This window comes from Eucalyptus grandis, chromosome 7 (assembly GCF_016545825.1).
Source record: "Eucalyptus grandis isolate ANBG69807.140 chromosome 7, ASM1654582v1, whole genome shotgun sequence".
In the NCBI taxonomy this organism is placed as follows: Eukaryota; Viridiplantae; Streptophyta; class Magnoliopsida; order Myrtales; family Myrtaceae; genus Eucalyptus; species Eucalyptus grandis.
This window is the reverse complement of record NC_052618.1, coordinates 49,479,710-49,504,810: the sequence shown is the minus strand read 5'-3', so window position 1 is coordinate 49,504,810 and position 25,101 is coordinate 49,479,710. Positions and strand designations below refer to the sequence as shown.

At 38.2% G+C, this 25,101-nt stretch overlaps 2 protein-coding genes and 2 long non-coding RNA genes across 6 annotated transcripts; 1 reads left to right on the top strand and 3 right to left on the bottom strand.

Annotated features, from left to right (window-relative positions):
- Positions 1–275: 275 nt before the first annotated feature.
- LOC104453034 (putative receptor-like protein kinase At3g47110) lies at positions 276–8,575 on the bottom strand. The gene is made up of 2 exons (XM_010067537.3): positions 5,897–8,575; positions 276–877 (listed from the first exon to the last, which is right to left on the bottom strand). The coding sequence occupies exons 1-2, from the start codon at positions 8,046–8,048 to the stop codon at positions 510–512; spliced, it is 2,520 nt and encodes an 839-aa protein (XP_010065839.2). The 5' UTR covers positions 8,049–8,575; the 3' UTR covers positions 276–509.
- On the top strand, positions 2,640–4,754 carry LOC104437148. 3 transcript variants are annotated; one of them, XR_724298.3, is made up of 3 exons: positions 2,640–3,401; positions 4,161–4,302; positions 4,385–4,754. It is a non-coding gene; the product is annotated as an uncharacterized LOC104437148 (long non-coding RNA). The 3 variants fall into 3 exon arrangements; XR_005552721.1 differs by lacking the exon at positions 2,640–3,401 and adding an exon at positions 4,015–4,032; XR_005552722.1 differs by lacking the exon at positions 2,640–3,401 and having other exon boundaries at positions 4,046–4,302.
- A 6,686-nt stretch (positions 8,576–15,261) lies between the features above and the next one.
- LOC108961030 lies at positions 15,262–16,933 on the bottom strand. Its single transcript, XR_001989003.2, has 2 exons — positions 16,445–16,933; positions 15,262–15,788 (listed from the first exon to the last, which is right to left on the bottom strand). It is a non-coding gene; the product is annotated as an uncharacterized LOC108961030 (long non-coding RNA).
- A 2,631-nt stretch (positions 16,934–19,564) lies between these two features.
- On the bottom strand, positions 19,565–20,219 carry LOC104453033 (pathogenesis-related protein 1). Its single transcript, XM_010067536.3, is given in 2 exon segments — positions 19,565–19,915; positions 19,918–20,219. Coding segments are annotated over 2 exon segments (495 nt in total). The 5' UTR covers positions 20,183–20,219; the 3' UTR covers positions 19,565–19,685.
- Between the last annotated feature and the right edge of the window lie 4,882 nt (positions 20,220–25,101).

Below are 25,101 nucleotides of genomic sequence, written 5' to 3'. Positions count from 1 at the left end.
AACATCGAGAGTCGACCTCTCTCATCTCATGATCTTGTGATGAGGTTGCCTCCCTCTTCGTCCTCTTCAGATTTGACTGCGGGCTAATGGTGAAGCACACAAGTGCATGCGCGCACAGACACATAGAGAGCGCGCACAGAGAGAGAGAGAGAGAGAGAGAGAGAGAGGGCAATGGCCATCAGCAATGCTCCAGCGATCTGGGCGCCAGATCGAATATCATAAACTAAGATCCACAATCGGCATCAGAAATGAAGAGAATCGTGCAAATAAGAAAATTCATCAAATTTTACGTGGTTACTTATTGAAAATAGGTAGACTATAAGTCCATACATCCACCTTCTACGGTGATTAAATATAGATTTTGGTTCAATTATTAAAAATACACATATTAGGAATGGAGACGCATACTAGCTAGGCAGACATTCATGTCAAATTGCTACACTCCCTTTGCACAATGATTTTCTTTACTAGTGAAAGAGTTCTAAGATGAAATGAGAAAGCTGATTTAGCTATGTACCTATCCTCCTCTCTTTGGTTTCATAACTCACCTTGATCAAGTGTAATTTCCTGATTGCCTCGGTCAAGTCCATCCGATCTAGCGGTGATTCCATCGAACACGCAACTCCAACTTCAAATACGGAGATAATGCAATCTCTTATCTTGATCTCTTGATGTCGATCACCAGCTTCACCCCAAAGCCTTAAGTCTACAATGTCCATTGCTTGATTCAGAAGAGCCATTCGAGCAAAGTTGTGGAGGTTAAGATGGTGCCCAAAGGCCTCTTCGGTGGGTCTCTTTCCAGTGAACATCTCCAATAATAAAATGCCATAACTATATGCATCCCCAAGTGGGGAAACCTTGTGTCCTATGCCATACTCTGAAAATTTCATCAAGACATTAATAGGAATGAACATACACTTTTTCTTAAAGTTAATTGTTTAAAAAAAGTTTTTGTCATATGGGATATTGCTTGATGTCCATTTGCAAGAGCTTGCCAAGGATAGTTGTGAGGGCTTGCGCTGGTCACACTCAACATAGAGCGATGACTTGCAAGCCCTCACTCACTTCACAATTGGGCTCGCTACGCATGGCATAGGCCAAGGGATCTTCTGCTGGATCAAGGTAGAGGGTCACAAAACTCCCTATTGATTTTCTCTTTCATATCTCTTTGTTTGACTTTCGTTGATTTTATTGGCTATGGCTAATGTTTATTGCTTGTCATATGCGAAAGTGGTAAAAGTTGTCACAAAAGTTAGAATGCATCAACCACAGAGAAATGGGATTTTAGGATTTATAAAGTGCACAAAAAATCAGTTAACAACATATGAACTCTTTTTACTAAGTGCACCCAAAGTTGCCACATGTTTGCTAAACAAATTGCCTAAACATCAAGAGTGACATTTTCCTCTAATAGGATATAGTGGAAAACAGAAAAAGAAGAAAATATATGTTGTGAAGGTCTCGGCGGAAACGATTTAGTGCACTTAGTGCATGTATTAACTAAATTTGCACCACCGATTTTGACTAGACACACATGGAATGCACGAGGCTCATCATTCATGATCCGGATTCAATTTATACATATACCACACTATTTCTTTTCTACAAGACAGAAGAAAAGAAAATGCCTAGAAGAACATGGGGAAAAGAAGAGACTTGGAGTGATTTGTTGACGCTGAAGAACTTATACATGCACAATGCGTAAATTTGTCTTAGTATGCTCTTAACAATAAGTTTAGGAAGAGTGAAAGTTGGATAGAGCCCATCGTATTGTCAATTAGGGCCTGCATGGTTGCAATTTGTTTCTGTTCCCAGGAACAGAAATTTCTGTTCTTTTGTTCCTGGGAACAAAAAAGGAACAGAAACGCGTTTGTGTGCGTTTCTGTTCCTTTTTTGTTCTTTTGTTCCCAGGAACACAAAAGAAACAGAAACAAGAAACAAAAAAAACTTGTTTCTTGTTTAAAACACAAATCGAAACAAAAAAGGAACAAAATTGTGTTCCTTTTTTATTTCTTGGATAGTGCTCGAACAGGGCCTCCTCTCCCCCCCGCGACGAGCTTCCTCCTGCGACCTGCGACAAGGGACGAGCGACGAGCGACGAGCTTCTCCTCCGGCGACCTGCGACGAGCGACGAGCTTCTCCTCCTCTGACCTGCGACGAGCGTCTCCTCCTGCGACGAGCGCCTCCTCCCGCGAGCGAGAATTCATCGTCTTCTCCGCGCCCGTCTCGACGGCCGCTGCTCCTTCACCGGTAAACGTCGTCACTGCTCCTCCTTCACCGATTGTCTTCACTTCGGCGAGCTCGAGTGTTAGGGCTCGCTCGAGGCAGCGCTTGCCCAGGATCTGCGAGCCGCTTGCTCGAGCGACTCTCGCAGATCCGGGCGAGCGTTGCTCCCAGTCTGCGACAGCGGCTCGTCCGCTCGCTCGAGATGGGCGCGAGCGAGCGAGCAGCGAGCCGCTGCTGCTCGGGCTCGGCTCGAGCGAGCGAGCAGCGAGCGTCGCTGCTGCTCGGGCTCGGCTCGAGCGAGCGAGCAGCGAGCGTCGTTGCTGCTCGGGCTCGGCTCGAGCGAGCGAGCAGCGAGCGTTGCTTTGCTGCTCGGGCGTCATGGTGATCCATTCATGCCCGACCAACCGTTGAACTTGCTGGGGTTCTCTTAGGTCAAGATAGTAATTGGAAGTGTCATTTTTGCGACAATTGAACACACTCTGCAGTCATGTTTGGGATATAGCATATGGTTCCATGTCCAAGTTGTTGAACTTGGGTACAACTGAGCCGGCTTTGAAGGAGAATGAGTATTGGACAAAGTTCTATGTAATGCCATGTTGAATGATGTGGAACCTTTGTGGATGCGTCTAGAAAATTGTCATGGTTGATGGCCTGAGTGCCTTCTGGGAAAAAAATGGGATGACTAAGGAATCCATAGATATCTTGACAAGCAATTCAATTCGACCTGCACCGACATAATTTATGGTTTTGATCAGTAATTTGCACACTGTTTTTCAGTTTTAGGCATTCTGAATTATTTCCTATTTGTTTAATCCTTGCATTGTTTTATGCTATCGTCATCTGCCTTCAAGCACTTGCTTTCTAGAATTCTTTAGGAGCTCTGAATTACTTTACATGTAGGTCTACACACTTTGTCACGTTTCTTGTTTACTTGCATCGACGGAATCCTTTAACAAACATTCTCCATGGATAGTTGATTCAGATGTATGATCAGTGCAACTTCAGTCATATCTCTGTGAAGATGCAAGTTCTGTCTAATGTTGATGGCGAGTTGTTAACTCATATTATTATTGTTCAGAATCCTTTGAAAGACCTGCTTTGCAGACTCTCAGAGATGTTTCAGTCTATGCGTTCTCCCTTCAGGCAACTCTGTTTGATACCCGTGAACTTCCCTTGTAAGATGTGTTCAGCTAATATTCATATACACCATCTGGATGTTGTCTGATAAACTTGAAATTTGGGAGAGAAAGTGCCATTAAGATGTTAGGGTTGTCTAAAATCTTGATATCGGAGCTTAGAGGTTCTTTTGTAAACTTAACATATGGATATAGGGATTAAATGTGGCTTTTGGTTCTTCACATTTTAGAAATTGCATTCTCCTTTACCATATGGATAGCTAGGCTGCTTATAGATTGCTTAAAATAGGAAATGATGTGGCTTATTTCATGATGCTTAGGCACACGATCTCACATCATGCATCTGATTTCATTCCAAAGATACTAATGGAAAATATACACTTCGTCCTCCATCATGAAATTCCAATAAGTCTTCTTCACAAAGAGTTTAATAAAGTTGATGACCAGAGTGATCGACCATGTTTATATTGTGAGGACTCCAATACCATGATTGAGATCCCATGCTATATAATACATAAATCGGCATGTGTCCTGTTGATGATAACATAACTTGTGTACAAGGTCTCACCCATATCAAGGAAAGTGAACTACAGCAAGAGATGGATGTTCTGGTAATAATTATAGCTCATATCTCTTGAGTCGGCCAGATTGGTTTGCTCAACTTTAATGGGTATTTGTAATTTTATTTTTTTCCATTTTGGCTCCCAGGATTGTTTTGTCAAAAGTTCAAACAGGAATCCTTCCTTTTTATTAGTAGTTTTCTAATCAAGTTTGTGCATCCAATTGTTGCATTGACAGGTGTCAGCCTTGGACAATAACATTGACAGGAATGTTAGCGATCACCGGTAGCTGGCTAATTTTGCATTCAATGTTGGTAACGACAATTATATCTTTGCTAATATGCTCATGGTGGTACATCTTCCTTTACTCTTACCCTAAGGTATGGCCATAGCCCTGTCACACATCCTGCATTAAGGGAAGGGGATAGATTGGTTCTGCAAGATTTGCTTTTCCTGTTTCAGGCATACACGGACATGATCGCTGAGAGAAGAAAGAGGGTAAGAAGTGGCATCGAAGATATATTTGGTTCGACAAAGGCTGACGGTATAGACCAAACGTCCAACTGATCATTAGCTGAAGCGGAAGAAGAAGGGATGAAGGGTGCAAAGTGCCGGTATCTTGCGGACTGATGAGGAATTTTTGAATGTCAAAAGCATCTCATGGAATGAAAAGATCTGTATTTAACGTGAGCAGAAAACGTTCTTCAGTTTATAGTCGGTAGTATTGTATAATTGTGTTGCAATGAAGAAAATACATTTTATGTCTCGAGAAAATGTTGAAGAATGTCCTGAGTTGGAAGACAGCGTGAAATGCAAGAACTGCAAGATTCTTCGAGTATGCACTTATAACTATGTTCAGAATGTTTGACTTTACTCACCATGAACAAAATTAAATTGATGAACATTTTATGATAATGAGAATTCAAAGTCAAGTTTACACTTTATTTTAAAAAAAAAACAAACTGGAAAATTTTGGTATGAACTTAAAATATTTATTCCGTTCAAAGCAAATATGATCAAGTTTAGAATGTTTGTTTTCACTTAATATGAACAAAATTAAATTGATAAGCATTTCATGAGAATGATAATTCAATACCAAGTTCACATTTTATTAAAAAAAAACAATTGAAAAAAAATTGGAACAGAAATTTTGTACATAACCAAACGTGTTTCTGTTCTTTTTCTATTCCAGAAACAGAATTTTTTTACAGTTACCAAACGTGTTTCTGTTCTTTTTCTATTCCAGAAACATAAATTTTATACAGTTACCAAACGCATTTTTTTGTTCAGAAATTGTTCCCAGGAACAGAAATACTTTTTTCTATTTCTGTTTCCTGGAACAATTTTTAAACAGAAACGCAAACAAACGCGCCCTTAGTGTATGTTGTGTGATATTATCATGCACTTGTGGGTTCGAGACGTCCGTCACTTCTCACTTAATATTCATGTCATATAAATATATTTTTATAAATGAAGGATTATAGGTCAAGTCACCAGGAAAGGTCCACCGTAAGGGATCAATTACTTATTATCAAAATCTTAAGTCATGGCATTCCGAGAGCGAATCACAAGTTCTTGTCAATTTCTCGTACTGTAATTGACTTTATCACAAAATTATCACAATCCAATATCACAGCATGAGCATAATATGAGATGAAATACAAATTAGAGAAAAAAAAAAACGAATATGAGATGACACAACATGCTTAATCCATTTAATGGCACGGATTCACTAGTTTTGATCAAAAAAATTTCCATTCATGATAAAATTTATGATTGTTTGTTCTCATTTACAATTAGGACATGCTACTATTAATAAGGTAAAGAGGAAATTACGTGGCAAGAAAGAGGTATCAGAGCATCCGAAGCATTGTATAATATCAAGGATCATTGTTTATTAAATACTTTTAACACTCACCCATATTACTATCACAAACAACCAAAACTAATCAAGAAAATATGACAGATTCATACCAGGAGGCACGTAGCCTATAGATCCTCTGACTGCAGTTGAAGTTGAACTCCCTTGATCTTGAACTCCTATGGCTTCAGCAGACATCGTTGAAATGATCCTTGCAAGCCCAAAATCTCCAACTCGAGCCATCATGTCATTGTCCAGAAGCACATTACTCGGCTTTAGATCTCCATGGACGATGGCTGGATAGCAACCCTTGTGGAGATATTCTATCGCGGTAGCTATGTCGATGGCGATGTTTAACCTTTGCAATAGTTTGAGATTTCTCGATTCGCTATGCTCATCATCTTGTCCTATAGTCCCAGGGTGCAGCCACTCCTCCAAGCTCCTATTAGCCATGAACTCATATATTAGAGCTTTGAAGTCATTGCCACAAAAGTCCACGCTCGAACAGACACTTAGTATCTTTACTAGATTTCTGTGTCTAATGATTCCGAGAGTTCGACATTCAGAGACAAAGCTCCTTGAAGCTCCTCTTTGTGTTAAATTGAGCACCTTCACTGCCATAGTCGCACAACCATCAAGAATCCCCTTATAAACCGTGCCGTAACTACCTTTACCAATCACATTGGTCTCAGAGAATCTATCAGTAGCTCTTAGGATATCTTCATAAGAAATCCTCAAGAATTGGTGCTCGAAGGATGACAATGTCAAGGCATTGGTTGTCATCTGCTTCTTTTTGCAGTAATAGAAGATAGACAGGAACAACAAAGCTAAACATAATAAACTGACAGCTACCGCAAATGTCACTATGGCCTTGGTTGAAGAAGACTTGTTAGAGGTTGGTGATTTGCAAAGAGGAAGCTTCAGACCCGGAATACCTCCACAAAGTTGTATGTTTCCAGAAACTGATATAGCACTCGCATTATGAAAAACTCCACCCTCTGGAACTTGTCCTTCTAGTTGATTGAAGGACAAATTCAAGTACTTGAGTAGCGAGAGCTCTACGAGAAAGCTCGGGATTGGACCAGAAAAATTATTATTGGAAAGATCCAACTCTTGTAGACCTCGTAATGGGTGTAAAGCTTGGGAAATTTGACCATGAAAAGAATTAGCTTCTATGCGAAGCCATTCTAATCTCAAGCACTGGCTGATGGAGGCCGGAATTAAGCCAGTCAATCTGTTGTGAGACAGATCTAATTCGCCAAGATTCTTTAAAGATCCGACTTGCAATGGAAGAAATCCACTTAAATTATTATTTGCTAAACTAAGGACGATTGACAAGGAATAAAGACCCATGATTTCAATAGGAACTGAGCCAACTAGTTTATTGTTTGAAAGATCAAGCTCAATTAGTTGTTTGCAGTTGCCAAGACTTTGTGGTATGTAGCCTTGGAAAATGTTGGAGGAAAGGTCAAGAATACCTAACAATGTAATGTTACCAATCGAAGATGGTATCTCTCCAGTAAACATGTTTCCCCTCAAATAAAGTTGCTGCAAGTTGTGAAGTGTTCCAGTGGAGTCAAGAATGCGATCGATTAGAAGATTATTTGATAAACCCAACACAGACAAGTTGAAGAGATTTCCGAGGGCTAAAGGAATAGATCCTTGGATCCGATTGTATGACAAAGAAATTCGCTTAATGCTGGTGGAGAGATTGGAGAAGGATCCCGGCAACGATCCATGAAGAAAGTTCTCCTCCATCTGGAGAACTTTTAAGTTGGAACAATTAACTAAAGAAGAAATAAAACTCAAGTCATCCTGCAAGTGGTTATGAGCCGATGCAATTATTTGGAGGTGCTTTAGACTTCCCAGATTTTTCGGTATTGGCCCATGGAAATTGTTGTTGTCAAGGAAAAGTATTTCAAGACCTGTGGCATTCGTTAACATTGACGGAATCATCCCGGTGAACAAGTTATAGTTGGCGGCAAGGAGAAAGAGAGAAGGGAAAGTGGTGCTGACATCATTGAGAAAGGTTCCCCGCAACTGGTTATAACTAACATCGAATACAAAAATGTCAGAGATGTTTAAAATCCCTGCTGGAACCTCACCGGTTAGTTTGTTGGAAGATAGTTGGAAAAGTACCAATCTCTTGAGTCTGGACAATTCCTTAGGTATTTCTCCGCTTAACACATTTGCTCTCAGGGAGAGCTTTTGTAGCTGTGAGAGGTTTCCAATCGAATGAGGAATAGGACCTACAAGACCGTTCATAGACAAACCCAAGCCTTTAAGTCTTGTTAAAGAACCAAGATCGGAATGGATTCCCCCCACAAGTTGGTTATCTATGAGATTTAGGGTGTTGAGGTTCAAGCAGCGGGAAAGATTGGAGGGGATCGGCCCACCAAATGAGTTATTACTAAGAACAAGAACACGTAGCTGCAGCAAGTTGCCAATCTGTGGTGGGATTTCACCATGGAAGCTATTGTTTTGTAGAATAATAACCCTTAGAAAAGAGAGGTTACCTACTTGAGGAGATAGGAAGCCTTTCAAGCCTTGTGAACTCAGGACTAGGGATGTGACTCTCCAAGGATATCTTTTGCTGCACAAAACACCTTGCCACTCACAATGATGAGTAGAATCGTTCCAAGAGCTCAAGACTCCAAATGGGTCTTCGTGTATCGCGTTTTTGAAGGAGGCTAACGCGAGCTGATCTGTATGGTTTTGCGAGTATGCTTTGAAGATTGTGATTGAGCTCCACCACCAGAAGAGGGCAAAGTTGAGAATAAGAAATAGTCGTTTCTCCATCTCGTCTAGTGATCCACTTTCAGTCTGAGCTGAATTTATAAACCTCCACTCTATGCACAAATCAATTATTGACTAACTCCATCATGGGAAGTTCCATAAACTCTCTCTATTGAAGACTGAATAAATTATTGTGAAATAATGCAGAAACTAACCAAATATTGTAATTAATTAATGCGAAATTACTAGAAAAATAAACGAGAAACAATAAAGAATTCCTGAGATTTCCATGGTTTGGTCCAAAATTCGATATCTATGCAACAAGAACAGTAAGCAGCTATAATCCATTGATAGTCGAAGAACGATAAAGTTATGATTCCTCGTAAGTTTGGGTGTTTTTCACGCCTTGTTTACATCTAAACTCACAGTGTTTATTAATAGAACAACTCATTATGCAACTCTCGTCACAAAATCCACCGTTTTCAGAACTCCGTGCGATCAAAGAGAGCATCACTGGTGCGTCGCCGTTTTTTCTTGGCTAAAGAGACAGTCATCTTGTGCGGGGATATAAAATAGAGGTTTCAGCAGTACGTCTTCTTCAGGATATTAGATAAGGCCTAAAACTGTCCGGCTTGAATGGAGTCCGACTAATGTTTGCTCCGTCGGCGAAACTTGGATATCTTCAACAGAACCAAACCTTCAATACATTAAATAGTTTAGTAGCATCGCCCAACAAATCAAAATTTAATACTGACTAAAAGGGAACACCATATTTTGAACAAATCAAAATCCTTTAAACGAGTTGGGTCTTCTACCAAGTTCAAACTCAAGCCATAATTTAACCATTAGTACCTCATATTTCCCATTAATTTAGTAATGATCGGAAAGAGGAACGGGATAGGGACATTCACTATCCCAGCAGAAAAGGCGTGCAACTGACGATAATTGCTCCATAGGAAAAATTAAAAAGAGAAATGGAAAAGCTAACAACGCATATAACGATAAAGTAAGAGGAAGACTAATGAAATTCGTGACATGTATGTTATCCCAACACGGATGCCCTTTTCTCTTTTAGTCCTAAAATGAAATGCTTGATGGTCCCCAAGTATCATTAGCCTTCATCGTAAAGCCTTACGGCCTCAAAAAAGTTTTCCTATCCATAGGATTTGAATAACAAATTAAGAGCATGCTAGTTAAACCAGCTCATCTTATGTTATCAAAAATTGGAATTTTATCCTTCCAACTTCACTAGACCTAGAAGAGAAGATTTGTAAGAACATCAGGGAGAACAGAGCGGGAGGTTCGGGAATATTTCTCTTCTTCCGACTTTGCCTTTTATTCAAACGTCACCTCGCCTCATATAGCTGATGTTAAGGGTTATACAGGCATTTTCATTGTCGGTATGGCCAAGAAGTATCGCCAACAAAGCATATTACAGATTGCACGGAATATTAGAGGACCAGCAAAATTTCCTTTATTTTTTTGCCAGAAAATTTCCTTTAATTGAGCTTGCCCCATTTATCACTTTTCCTCTTTTTACAAACTAACGCACATAGTGCACCATTTCATTTACCGAGAAACTCTAGTAAAGTCTCAGTACATGTAGTGATACTCTTATTTTAACGTCTTGCTTGCTTTCAAATTTATGATAAAAAGAAGAAAAAGAAATGTCATATATACTGAGATTGTTTTATGAATTTGATGTGACATATTGTTTATCGAATATGACTTATAGTCCACACATAATATGTTATGCGGTTTAGTATACTAATATTAATATATAGCATAGCATCGTCTAATGGAAACACCATAAGAAAGTTGAGAGTAATAACAAAGAAGAAAGGGAGGACAAAGCCAAATAAGGGACAAATTAGTGCTTCATGTTCCCCGTCAATTATGGGATGATTGAGAAGTCCATGGAGACGAAGACTGACAATTCCATCGAATGCATTTTATTATGTTCTTCTTGTTGCTACCCCCAGCTCATTATTACATCCATTGTATTCAATTGATCCCATTCAATTGAAAACATGCCCGACTATACTTACAAATCACAAATATTCTTTTCAAGCGACAAGTTCACGAGATTTTATTTATTAGGGGAAAAAATCAAATAGAAAGTGATCCTTACAAGGTGTTATGTACTACCAAAATTCTAGCTACATTCTATCTACAAACACGGTACTACTGTGCCAGAGCCAGAGTTCTAACGAAGGAAGGAGGCCCAAATTTTCAATGTATTCCCACTTCCAATATGCTTAGCATTTAGTGTTATTACATGGAGAAAGATGTTGTCTGACAAAGAAAGCATTGTGGTGTTTAGTGAGGACATTGGGCATATCTCCCTAGGGTTCTTTTCACCCTTTCCTCATGGTACTAATTCGCAATTGGTCAAAAGTAAATGTGTAAAAGGATGAGATGCCGAAAGAAGATCTACAAGGATGTTCCCCTCTACTTTAATGAATTTGGTTTCCAAATAGTATTTTGGAAACTATTTTGCCCATCGAACAAGTTGAGGATGAGAAACTATCTTGGCTTTAAATTTCACCTTATGGGAAAAGGATGAACTTTTGTTTGGACAAAGAAATGATAAACAATAAGATGGAATTCAATTTCCTTGATTTCATTTAACGGTTAAGGTTTCTTTGAGTGAAGAGTGGTAGTGGAGTTTGATAGGTGAAAACCGTCCTCTCTTATGTTCATAGATGTATCTCTTTCCATCAATTTCTTCAAGCAAAACTGATGTCCAATACTTTTCATTATCATCAGTTCGCTAAATTTGCTTGTGGTGAGAAGGAACTTGCAATGGGGAAGATGCAGCAATTCCACCTTTAACACCTCAACTGCATTATTGTGCTCTCTTTTCCATTGGAGTGGATTCTTCTTCAAGAGCTTTTGCAAAGGGTGCAAAAATTTAGAGACTTTTGGGACAAAAGTTCTACGATAATTGACAATCCTAACAAACTGTTGAACCTGTTTATGAGAAATATTATGATTAGGAAACCTCAAGAGTTCTTGGTCAATGTGTTCATCGAGGTAGTATGTCCATTGGACTCATGTGAGTCCAATTAAGTTTAGATTATGTAAGTACCATGTGGAAATTAACCACCCCAATTGAGAACTAATTGACATGAACCCATTGCATTTCCTCAACATATAAAGTGTCTAGAGATGTTATGTTATAGTGGGCATAGTGATACAAGTATTTCAAGAGTAATGTCACAGGTACTTTACTAGAAAAATCTTACTAACTGACAAGGCGGCTGTGTGGCTTGCGACATATCATCAAATTGGTGTGAAGTCCGCGACCAAACTGAACCATTATTTTAAAAGGGAAAATAAACATAAATGGGGTAGGATCAATTAGGGATAAGTGCATTGGATATTCTAAAATTTATCACGAAAGTGCAATTAAGTTTCAAAACTTTCGAAATGTGCAATTGAGTTCTAAGACTTTTAAAAAGTGCAAACATGTTCTAAAAGTTATGTTTTCCCCCTTTTTTTTACAAATATTATTCCTATTTTGATTCCACACTTAATTGATCACACGGGGATAGCACGCCATTTAATTTAGTAAAGTCTTAGTACCTGCAGTGTTATTCATATTTTAGGGTTTGGTTTGTTTTCACTTTGACCACAGAAACAAGAAAGAGAAGGTCCAACACTAAGACTATTTTATAAATTTGGTATAGTAAGTAATGTGGCATATTATTATTAAATATGGTTTATTGTCTATTTATAGTTTGCAATGTAGCACAGTTTAATAATATTTACTTGGTCAATGTGAACACAAAGATCAAATCATTACATCAACTAACTTTTTGTATAATAACTTTCTTTTTTCTCCTTTTCCAAAAGGCCAAGATTTTCCACATAATCTCTTTTTGAATGAAAAAGTCACTCAACAATTTTTTTTTTTCTGGTCGAATGAAATGGATTTTGGGCATCTTTTCAATCTAGAAATGTGAAAGCAAAACTCACTTTTATTACAGCAAAAGTTTTTAATTTAATTTCTTTAATCATGGTGTGATGCGCGAGTGTCGGGATCTTTATCATTATTGAAACAAAAATCATTTTTATAGTTCTTGAGTGCGGTGCATCATGCAATTAGTCCAATACTTTTCCTGCTCAAGTCATCAAAGCCCTTGGGAAGTTCCTTTTTAGCCCCTCAAAAGAAATGTACATGAGTCATGTTGTGAAAAGTGATTGCATCCCGTGCACTTGGATTCAAGAAAATTACAAGTGATTTTTGCATTAAAATATCCTAATTGATTCGCTAAAGCTCTAGATCACTCTGTGAAAAGCAATCTGACCACTTTGTCACTGTTTAATACGAGATACTGCCCATGGTACCGATGAGGGGAAGAGAGACTGGAGAGCCTATTTTTTGGGTAAAAAAATTATAGTTTAATATTTTTAGCAGATTTTTGTTTCATTTTTTATGAATTAAAAATAGATTAATTATTATATTTTGGGCCTCAAAAATCATTTTGTATATGTTCATGTTATAACTTACTTAAGAGTTTATTCAAGTGTTTGGAGTACAATTTAAACATCTTCTATTATTAATTATTAATCTTTTGATTATATTTTTTTAGTTTTAATATATAATTTGACCAGTTTGAGCCATTTTAATCCTGAAAATCCCGAAGATGCTAAAGCTGAAGGTGCGGATTGGCTCGAAAAAGAATAAGGGGGAACCCTAAATTTCAGCCCGGACCACTTCAAACCTAAAAAAGTTGGCCGTATGATCTAGGCCAAACTGTTGTTTAGATCTATGCTCTAAGAGATAAAAAAAATCAAACGTAGGGGAAAACATACCTGAATATGGCGAGATCAGGTACACTTACTAGATTGGATCACTGAACATGTTTGATTCGAACTTTTAGGCCATGTACAAATCCAAACCGGCAAGTTTTGGCAAGTGTCTAGCTCGCCCACTAGAATTTATTGGCCCAATAACAGGGACGATGTCTTCTTTTTTAAGGGAAAAAAAGGCTGAGCTTAATGTTAGATAAAATGGAAAACATAATAGAAAATAATTTTATACTTTTGCTGTATTTTAGTTTAAATTTTTCATAAAATACTTTTCTTTTTCTGTTTTAAGCCTTAATTTATCTTCCAATATTAACAAAGTTTGTATTTCAAGGTAGATAATCTAAAACTAATATTTATCAAGGAAACTTTCATAAATGAATGGGCAGACTAGAATGAGCCTCAAAGCTGTTGGCCTAGCCCACTTAGTGACGGGCCCTAGAACATATTGTTCGAGCCTATCGATGAATGCAAAATTGGTGCCTTATTATTCACTTATGGTCTACCACGTGGTTTGGTATATTAATATTAATCTATAAGATAGCATTGTCCAAGAGGATGCTCCTTTAAAAATTTGAGGGGAGAAAAGCAATATTAATATTGGTGCCTCGTATTCTACAAAGTCCTTGAACGTGAAAACCAAAGACTAGATACTAAACAAATTGGTGTCTTCCATTCACTATCAATCATGAGAGGATCGAGCAGCCCATGGAGACAAAGACTAACATTCATTCCATCAAATGTGGTATGTAAGCTAACAACCATTACCTAATGATTGACCAGTCCATAGAACTTCCAAAGGTGCTTTACTCCAAACTAATTCGAAACTCACCCGAATTTCTCTTGTTTCTTTTTAAAGTAAAAAAAGATCCGTTATTATATTTTGGGCCTCAAAAATACTCTTTTTTACATGTTAACTTCAACTTATTTACGAATTAATTAAAGATTTATTATTATTAATGTATTTTCTATATGTATGCTTTATATTTAATATTGAAATATATATATATATATATATATATATATATATATAGTTCACCCGATTTGGACCATTTGGGGCCTCTCTCAAGCCCTAAGGTGTAAATCGCCCTTGGAAAAAAAGGGAGGAGCCCGAAATCTCGGCTTGGACCTAATAAGGGGACAGACGAAAGAGGGACCAACGGAGAAGAAGATTTTGGGGTCTCCATGGTTATGAAGCTAAATTTTGACATGTCTATGCAACAAGTTAATGCTTCTGGTATGAAGAAATTGAAGAATAAAGGAGTATGTAGAGTTTTTACATCAATTGAGGGAAGAACGGCAAATCAAGCTTGACTCAAGCTCGGTTTTCTTGGTGAATTGCTTGTCAAAATCGCTTGATATGGGCGTGGGTTGCTGAGTTGTATCGTGAAGAACTAAACTCAAATTCCTCCTTCAAAAGCTAAGTTAAAACAATGGTAAGTGTGTTTTAAGTATTTATGCATTGATATATGTCCAGAACATTCATAGAAATAACATAAGTCATGCCCTGAACCCTGAGTGCACGAACATCCCTTGGTGGTCGATTAAAAATGCAACATCCCAGGACACGTCACTGACCCATTCTTTTTATCTTTCAATTAAACACATATGGAAGTGAATTAAATAAACCCCCGGTCAATAAATAAACAATAGGGATAGTAAAACACAACGGTGATTTTCCAAAAATCACGATTTATTTATCAACTAGTTAACCTAAGGAGTTTAATAATTACAAGCCTTTCTACGGCTACTTTCTATTGACCCTCACAAAAACCTTCAAGGATTAGGGTTAATCTAAACTTAACTAACGGCAGGGCCAACCAAAAAGTGTTGCACTCGCGCCCACTACATCCACACTCAGCAGATCTCCATGCTACAACCTTGAAAAATGTTTGACAACAACGGAGTGAGATAAAATCTCAGCAAGTTAAAATCCCTAAGCCTCAATTAGGGCATGAATTCGCCTCGAAGGCAGCTTAAGCACGCACCACACATAAACTCACATTGCCTCAGCATGTCCCTACATATTAGTACATCTCGTACAATAGTACAACGTGCATAAATAACAATTAGAATACATAATTCTCATTCTTCAAGCATTCACATGGGTCTCGATTATAAGACAAAACCCATTTTGGCATGTCTCATACCATGCCTAACAGTTTTACCCTATAATCAAGTGCAATGCATCACAATCATTCACACATTTTCCAATTATTACGACCCATCGGGCCTTAACCGACACAAGTGTCGGCGGTCTTCCAGCATAACCAAGCATCGTCTCACCCCATCAGGCATGGCATCATCTAGGACTCTCGCCTAAATGGCATTCCATAAAGGAGCTTTGGTCCGGCCTCAACCATGACTCGGCATCCGACCCTCTCCGGGCATCCGATAAAATTGGGTATCGCCCCCAAACTCCCATTGGGTGGCGGGTTCAATTACGTGACCACACTAGCACGTCATCAATCAAACCATTGCCGTTATTAGTCAAGAACACCATATTTCACCTTCAAATAATAAACTTGGCAAACCTTTTTCTTTCTTCTAAACTCTCTGAAAAAAATTTGTACAAGGTCACATATTTGAAATCAACCTGTCAAACTTTGCACACTTCTATTTTGAAACCCCCATTGTTTTATTGAGCACATAAAAATTAGCATCCAAACCCAACACCTCATTTTTTTTTTTTAATTTAATAGCTCATGAAACCATCTTTTGTAATAACCATAGATAGTTATCATAGAACAATCAATCACATAATATCATACGAGTAAACAATCCAAATCATGCATAATTTCATCTGAGAAAACGAGTGTAAAATTATACCTAACTACGAATCCATAGCTAATTACGCAAATACGACTAATGCACAATTAATAATGCTAAACTTAATTAACTAAGCTAACCATACTTAATTAGACTAATCAAAATCATTTACACTAATCGTAATTAAATATAACCTAAACCATCCTTAATTGCAATTAAAACTAAACTAAGCTTAACTAAGACTAATTATCATTAACACTACTCTAATCCTTGTTAGCACTAATCTAATCACCCCTTAAACGCAATTAACGGCATAATCAAATATTAGGAAGTTAACTCACGGGTTTTTGAGGGCAGCAGGCTCGTGGCAACGGCATCGAGGGCAAGGCACAAGCGGCTCGAACAGGGCTCAACGGCAGCGGTGGCAGCCCTTCAAGCCCTCGGCCAAGGGGGAAAGGCTTGGCTGCTGGTGGTTGGTAGCGGCGGTGGACAGCTGGACGTGGAGATGAACCTACTGTGGAGCTGGCGGGTGGATGGAGTTGCGGTGCTGAAGTGTTGGACGTGAGGTGAAGTTGCTGGTGGTGAGGGCGTGAGGTGAAGCTGAGGGGATGCTGGCGGTTGATGAAGATGTTGGGGTGGAGTGGTGTTAGCGGTGGAGATGGCGGGTGATTGGGGAGTTGCGGGTGTGATGATGGATGGGGGGGCTGGTGCGAGATGGACGCTGGCAGAATGAGAGGGGGAAGGAAGGGGGCTGTTCTGCTGGTGGGGAAAATGGGCAATACGTGAGGGAAGAAGATGGGAAGAAGGGAGCAGAAGCGGAGAGTCGGTTGCAGCAGGGGGGAGGGGATGAACTTGCGTGAGAGAGAGAGAGAGGAACAAGAGCCCACCAATCAAAACTCTTGAGAAATATCTCAATTCATCAATGCCTCAAAAGTCTTCTACTCTTATCTATAGTCTCCCTTTGGTCCTTTGGTCCTGGGCAGGACCTTAAAAGGCCGTGACAGCCCGGAAAGACGGGCCAGGCTAACGGAAGAATAACCTCCCTAGGGTGGGAGTCCCTTTGGCCCCTGGCTAGAGTTTAGGAGAGGGCTCGATAAAGATGCAATCCCCACTGCTGGACCGGCCACAATCCCATTTACGAGGAACAGCCAGCACGCCTGATTCTCGCGACGCCTTCCCTCTTGAAACACAGGGGCGTGGTACAGGAAAATGATGGTGCTCGTCTGAAGGAAAACAGTCTCCCAAATACTTTCTTAACTTTAATTTCCCAAAATTAAAGCTTTTTGGGTAGCAATTTTCCAATTTTCTTCCACATCCGAATTTCACTTCCTTTTTCTTTTTGTCCAAAAATCATTCTTATGAAAAATTTCGGATTGGTCGAAAATTCGACAAAAGATGAGACGACATCCAATAATTAAATTGTGACACGCTCGAAAGTTTGAATCTTGAAATTGAATTAAATTTCGTGATTAAAATCAATTGAACGCGACTTTAGTACGACCTAATTTATCAGGTAGCCTTTAGGGGTTTCGCGCATTTCACCCATGGTCGATAATTTTCAATACACATTTGTACATCTCCAAATTATAGAAGACCCTATGTTGTCATGTAGTCGCGAGGGTTTAATCATGTACCCTGAATATAATATCAATAAAAATCAGTTTATTGCCGTTCGACACGAATATCATAATCATGCGGAACCACTTGCAATTCGACTACGTACTCCCATCGAATCAACTTATATCTATTCGCTAATTGATTTATAACAATGCCGTATTGACCATTGCCATTTATTATGGTCGAGCAGTTGATTGCCGATCGAATTCTCTGGTCTTTCGCATTTTAACCCTTTACAGCCTCACCTAATAAATTAGTTAATTCGTGAGTGATCAATTTTGAGTAAAATAACCATAAGTGTGTCGATAAAATAACAATTTCATATATTTTGAAATATGACCAAATTTAGGGATATCACAACATGAGTGCCAGAATTTTCAAAATCTTAAGCGACAAAATTTATATATTTAAAATGGATAAAAATAACATGTGAAAATACCAATATAAATTCGGATAAAATATTTACATATAGGTATGCCTATGCAAATCTAGGACTTTGTAACTTGTTACAGAAGAAATCAAACTTCCAGTGTAAAGAGAAAATTAATCAAAACTTCTAGTGCAGAGAGAATAATTTTCTCTTCGAAATTGGAAGTAAAATTTTTTTCCTTCTTGACGAGCTTCGTCGGTCAAATAATCACAATTGGCCGGTATGCGGATAAAGTGGCTCGCTGGTGACTAATGTTAGGTCGTGCCGTCCCAACTTTGACCCTAAATAAATAAGAAAATAAGAAAAGAAATTGATCGAGATTTTCTTATCTACGTATACTAGACAAAAAAATACAATGTTGTCAATTATTTTCCGTTAAGCAATAACATTAAAACAGATTGAATATAATGTTAATATAGGCAGGACGAAGTGAGTGATTATTGCTTTTTTAACATGCGCAGTTCTACTGATGAATGTTAGAACCAATATTTGCCAATGAAATGAATAAAATTTGTCATCATCCATCGGGAATTATTAACAGGCTTGGACTTGAACTCTTTTTTTTTTTTTTTCTATTCTCCATATGAAAGTATCGGGCTTGTATTGCACTGTCCCAACAAGCAAGTTTTCTAGAGCTTTCGCAATACTTTCCCAAATTATAGGTTAATCATTTCATCCACTTAGTCATATACAACAACTTCGTATCGATTCCGATGATTGACTCCACAGACGTAAAACTTGTAAATCAGATTTCATTGACCGCAAATTCTGGCGTGTTCTTCCGTCTTAATTTTTAAAACATCGTAATTTGAGATGACATGAAAATTCATTTAGGTGGTTATATCCAAGCACACGGAACCCTCAGGGAAGAATTTTCCAACTGTGACGAGTCAACGACCTTTCTAGAGTACTAGGCTGCTATATGGATTGAAATAGAATACAAAGTTAGGCAATTTTGACTGGTACTTATCGACACCAAGTTGATTAATTAGAGATCATTTACTTACTTGGTCAACTGAAGGAGTTCAATTCATCAATACATAAAATTTATCGACGAATATACCACCAAGTCCATATTATTAAATAATATTGGTCCATTTCTTAATGTTTTTTGCCATGAATGACGGGCACGTATCGTTATGTGGCCAAGACGGCCATTGCTATGTACTACATACAATCAATAGAAACACCAAAAATAATTAACTCAAGAGTAAAATGCGTAATAAAGATCATGCTTAGCTTCTCTTTCACAGTGTGATGAGGCTTCCAAGGGATAGTGATGTTCTTGAGAGCATGGAGCTGAGGAGGTTAGACAAATGATCGAAATTTCTCTCACTTGAAAAAAAGAAATTGCAAAATAAAAAAAAATAAAAAAATAAATACTGAAAGAGGTTAACTTTTTCTTCAGTAAAGAGATTACATGCATCATTCATATGATGTTATTTAATTTTGGTGCATCAAAAGCACTAGCCTCATCATAATGAGGCATTATTTTGACATAATAGTTCATCATCTAACGTACAACTTTTTGTAATTCAATAAGGCTTCTGGCCAACAAAATTCCCAGGAGGATCATAGTTACACGTGACCAAAGTACCGCCCGTCGCGCATTGGGCCTTTGCGCATCCAAGCCGAACAGAGTTGCGCCACACCACCTGAGTGTAATGCCCACAGACCTTTCCCGGTGCACATGAATTGGAATTGTAGTCGTAGTCAGGCTTTTCTCCGACCCACATGTTCACCGCTCCGGTGCCAGTAAGATCGGGGAAGCCCACGCAAGGTTCTCCCCATAGGGTCCGCCTGAATGAACGAGTTGCGTGCAGTCGCTGGCATGCTTGTTGGCGTAATCCCTGGCATAGCCAGCGACGGTTTCGTCCCACGCCATCGGGCCCACACCAACCTGAGAGCGAGCCGCATTGTGGGCGGCGACATAGTCTTGGGGCGAGTCTTGGGCGATCGACAGAGGGATCAATGCTAGGGTTAACGCGACGATAAAAATAAGATGCAGAGGGATTGTCATACGGGAACTCATATTGTGAGAAACCAAAAGAAAATTGGCGAAGGAAGGATCTCTGTTGATTGATGAAGATAAAAGCAAAAGCTAAAAGAGTATTTATAGGGTGATTATGTGGAAAAATCTGTGCATGGAAAAGTCGAATGTTCAAACTAGGCCGCCATGCCTAGAGTTGCCGGTCAAATTGATTGAAGAAGGAGTGTTGCCTTCATGTGATCATTTTCTCTCTTTCCACAATTTTTTTTTTACATATGTCATCTCTTGGGTAAATCTCTACTCTTGATTGTTTTCTTTTGGCCTTTTCCACGAAATTGGTTTCAAGTCCAAGTCTATCATGAGTCACGCAATAAAAGCCGAAACATTCAGCTCAACTAGTCAAGCTGATGCATTCTTGACTTTTCCAACTCATGTTTGCATGTGAGCGAGTTTGGAAAATATTGAATATGTGAGGGTGATGAATATTTTGGGTTATCATTAGAAATTTTGATAACTCCCGAAGATATTATATGATTTGACAAAGCACTAGTCGGTAATTGAAATTGTGGTGCATAGTTATTGAGGCTATAGAAATGCTAAAGTGTACTAAAAATATGCATTGAATCCACTTTATCAACTAATTCATACAGTTTCCATTGGTGGATTGAACGAAGCATATAACCTTGTTTTGGGTCCTCCCGATTTAATTTTCCATTGATTTATCTCCAAATGTGTTATCGCATCGTTTGATTAAGAAAATGTTCATGCAATTGTAACAGTCCTAACATTACTGTCTAGTTGAGCTTACTCCTCGTCCTAGGATGGAGGGGATAAAGGGGGTCTACTCCCAATCCCCATGTTAATTAGGGTCCCATCCTCTCTTAGAGATGGCAATACTGCAAACCACTCATTCACATGAACTCTATATAATAATATATAGAGAGAGGGGTTTAAATGTATTACATTTATTTAGTATAATATGCGAAAACGGCACCCAAGATCTCCATAAGTAAAATAAAAAACACATGTGATCAAGTAAAGAGATTTGCGTACCTAATTTGAAATTCACCGTTCTTCTCATCTATTGCCTTCTATATCACTAGGTCAATGAGATTGTCTATTACCCTTAAATTTTTGTAAACGCACCTTATGTGAGGATATTAATGCTTCAAAATTAGAAGAGAAACTTAAACACTATTTATAGAGTTTTAAACCACAAGCCATCTCATCATAAGTCGAGTCTTACTCAGCCCATATTAACCTGTCTCATATTAAACTAATTAAGAAATCTTATATCTTACGTTATTAGACCGATTCCGTAAAATGATAAATTACAATATTAATTGATGTTAGCACACATTAGAAAAAATCTTACAATTAGACCTAATTGTTGAGTAGGCTTGGTTTGAACTTCTAGGGGCCTTCCCCAAACCCAAACGAGTAGGTTTTGTTGATGCACATGCAAGTCGCCAAATCCATGATTAGACCCATACTTTATATATACTTGAAAAGAGAATATAAATATTGGTGACATAGCTGATATAAACTCGTAGTTTACTTTATGATGGTTGAAAAGCTCGATCAACTTGATTATCTCGCCTATAATTTAGGCACTGACTGAGGATGCATGTGTTTTGTGCATAGGAATGTGTCACCACCGTTGAAACACTATCATTTTTTCGCCTTGAGAATGTATATTGTCCATTTGAAAATATCTTTAAATTACAATAAATGCAATCACTTCGCTTGAACGGATATAGTCATTCATCCATGTTATCATCGCTATTGTCATGTTAGGGGCGTGAGCAAATAATGAGATAATTATGCATGGAAAGAGATTGAGTAGTTATATATGAAATGGGTAAATATACAATAACAGAAACAAGGGTAACTAAGAAATCTAATATTGTGAGGAGATACAAAAAATGGATGGTTATTTTTGAAACAGAAGGGTATGAGAGAAAGAAATTGAATGACAATCTAGGAAATCTAAAATTGAGACAAATGGTGTTTTGGTTTTATTTAAATAGATATAGATAAATGTGTAAGGGTCAGATCAAAAAAGAAAAGGATAGGTATACATATTTTTTGTATGACTTAGAGGCTTGATCGTATTTAGCCAGCTAAAGTGAACTAGCGGAACAACCATCCATTAAAGGTCATGATGTCATAAATTTCGGATGATAATTGGCGTTTATCAAAGCGGCCTTGATTATCGTGCGAGTGCGCATATAGGTAATAAGCTGACTAAGGAGCTGATGCTCGCATGGTGATTAAAGCCACTTGTGAAAAGTTTTTATATTCCAAGTGTTTGCTATGTACGAAATAACTATTCCTGAAAATGTGGGTCTTTGTCGGTTCTGCCCCCCAAAATTCGCTCAACATATATTCCACCGCTTGCTTTATGGGCGCACAGCCAACGAAGACCTGCAATTTCGGGAATAATATTACAATTCATTGCACAAAAGATTAGATGCAATTGCTCATCTTGGCTTAGCTACTATAGAATAGACATGAGTGTGTAGATTAAGAACAAGGCATTAGTTCTTTGTTTTTGTCTACCAACAAAGCCAGATGTTAGCTCGACATTGTAAGTTACCAACGTAAATAATTCCATCTCTAGATCATGCATCTAGTGTTTTGACCCATGTCTTATCCAATTGTTGAGGTTAGTATTTCATGGATTCCGAACTTATTTATTAAAGATGGTTCCTCTCTACATGGAAAAAAAAAAAAAAGAAAGAAAAAACATAACGGTCTTATGCTAGAATTTAGATTAGCTCCAGGATAGATAGATTTAGATAAAAAAAAAAAAAAAAATCTAGATCTTATTATGTTCGGTTTGTGGTTCCGGTGTTTTGGAACTAGGGATTGTTTGGAAACAAAAACTACCCAATCCCCAAGTGATTAGATGCGGAACCGATCGAGTAAGGCCAATTCAGTTTGGTTCATAAATTGAATTGGTCAAGAGACCTTTAGTTTGTCTATTTGCAAGATTGTCGGGGATCAAAAGCAACATTTTACATCAAATCTGTTATCAAATCCCAACGACATAACTATCTTATTAAACATATAGGGTAAATTCGTGGCTCAAGCCAATTAAATTCAGGGGTTCAAAAGGTTTTAGAAATATAAATAATCATTAAGAGAAGAAACGGTCTAAACAAGAAAGTTGGGTCTCCTGGGAATACAGTAAAGTCAACGTTTTCCACAAGGTTGGAGATATGGTGAAGAGCGACATCCCCGGAGGAATTTCCGTGGTTTGATTTGTCACGTTTTTCTCCCTCTTTTTTTTTTTTTTTTTTTTCAGTCAACAGTCTTTTCCTAAGATATATCCTTAAACTGTTTCATTTGAACTATGTAATGTAAAATCTCTAAAGTCTTCCCTCCTAAGTAGGGAAGAAAAATATTTCATCTAGAAACGTGGGGGGCCTTGGGAAGTGTAGGTAGATGCCCTGTCATTTCTTCAAAAATAGCTATTGCCCGGTATGTTGGAAAGCCACGATGGGAAGAGCGACATCCCCGGAGGAATTCCCACGGTTTGATGTGTCACGTTTCTCCCTTTTTTTCTTGGTCAACAATCTTTTCATAAAATATGTCCTTACATTGTTTCATCTAAACTCTATAATGTAAAATCTCGAAAGCATTCCCTCCTAGGTGGGGAAGAAAAAGATTTCATCTAGAAACTTGGGGGGCCTTGGGAGGTGTAGGTAAATGCCCCATCATATCTTCAAAAATAGCTATTGCCGAGTAGGCAGATATAATAGCCTTTCATGCTTAGAGTGATAAGGTGGAACTCGAAAAGGTTCTTGATGGGTTGACATATGCTTTGCATAGTGTCTTTCAACCGACTTGTTAGCCCGATAGCCTCGGTTATTTTGTCTTGCCCTTCTTAAACTGTGGAAAACAATTTGTGATGAGACGAGACACATATTTTCTTATCTTTTTATTTTAGAAATTACGTTGGGGTATTGGGTGATTTGTTTCAACTTTTAGTAGTTATTAATTTAGATATTTAATATTCAGTAGTATAGATTTTCTTATTAGTATATCTATATTATGTCTTATACTTAGAAATTCATTAGGTTTTCTATTACGAGTATGGATTATATTTCTCTTGTAATTTAGCTTAATACAAAAAAAAAATCATAAATTTCTCTCTATATGTGTCACGCGTGTATGCTTCACCTGTGCCTTTGTGAGTTCCTTGCTCGCGTAGCAAATTGCGAGTTTTTCCCCTACGTCAATTGGTATCGGAGTGGAAAGATCATGGAATACAATGTTTGGATACAACCATCTCGCAAATGAAGATTCAGAGGTGTAGGATCTTTGACAATAATGTATCTCAAGAAGCTATAAAACGATGACCAAATGCGACGATTATGGCTTAAAGTGAAAATAGACTCGGGTTGACAAAGTGGCGCGGGTGGGATGTCGAGGCCATGGCTAACCCTTGCGTAAACCGGCTCTGGCAATGGGGTAACCGAAGTTTTGTAATTTAAATTCAAAAGAAAGATCTGAATTAGAAGATGATTTTTTCTAATGAAAATTATCTTCAAAAAATGAAGACATGAAGAAGGCGCTGTTGATGACAAGTGGCCACAATGGCCGGAGACGATGGCTAATGGTGAAGAAAGAGATAGGGTTGGTTTAGTGAGAAGACTTGACAAATATTACTAGACATCGTGATCAGCACACCAAGGAGTGCAACAAAATATGCATCAATATTTCCGTTTTGATCTTGTCCCATTTATGTGTATGTTAACTCTACATCTCTAGTGGCTACCGGTGTCGGCAACATGACCACAATAGAATTTCGTTGGCTATGTCACCAAAGTTCAATCAAGCTTGGCTTCCAAAAGATAGTGAGCTCTCACTCAACCAGGACATTGAGAGTTGGGCTTGAGCTCATGATCTCGCAATGAGGTTGCCTCCCTCTTTGTGCTCTTTGGATTTGACCG

What these genes read in the sequence shown, in the direction of transcription:
- LOC104453034 (XM_010067537.3), bottom strand. Translation starts at nt 8,048, where the DNA reads ATGAACGGTCTTGTAGGTCCTATTCCTCATTCGATTGGAAACCTCTCA. An exon ending in TATAGGCTACGTGCCTCCTG is followed by an intron (nt 878 to 5,896) that starts GTATGAATCTGT and finishes TGAAATTTTCAG; the next exon opens with AGTATGGCATAGGACACAAG.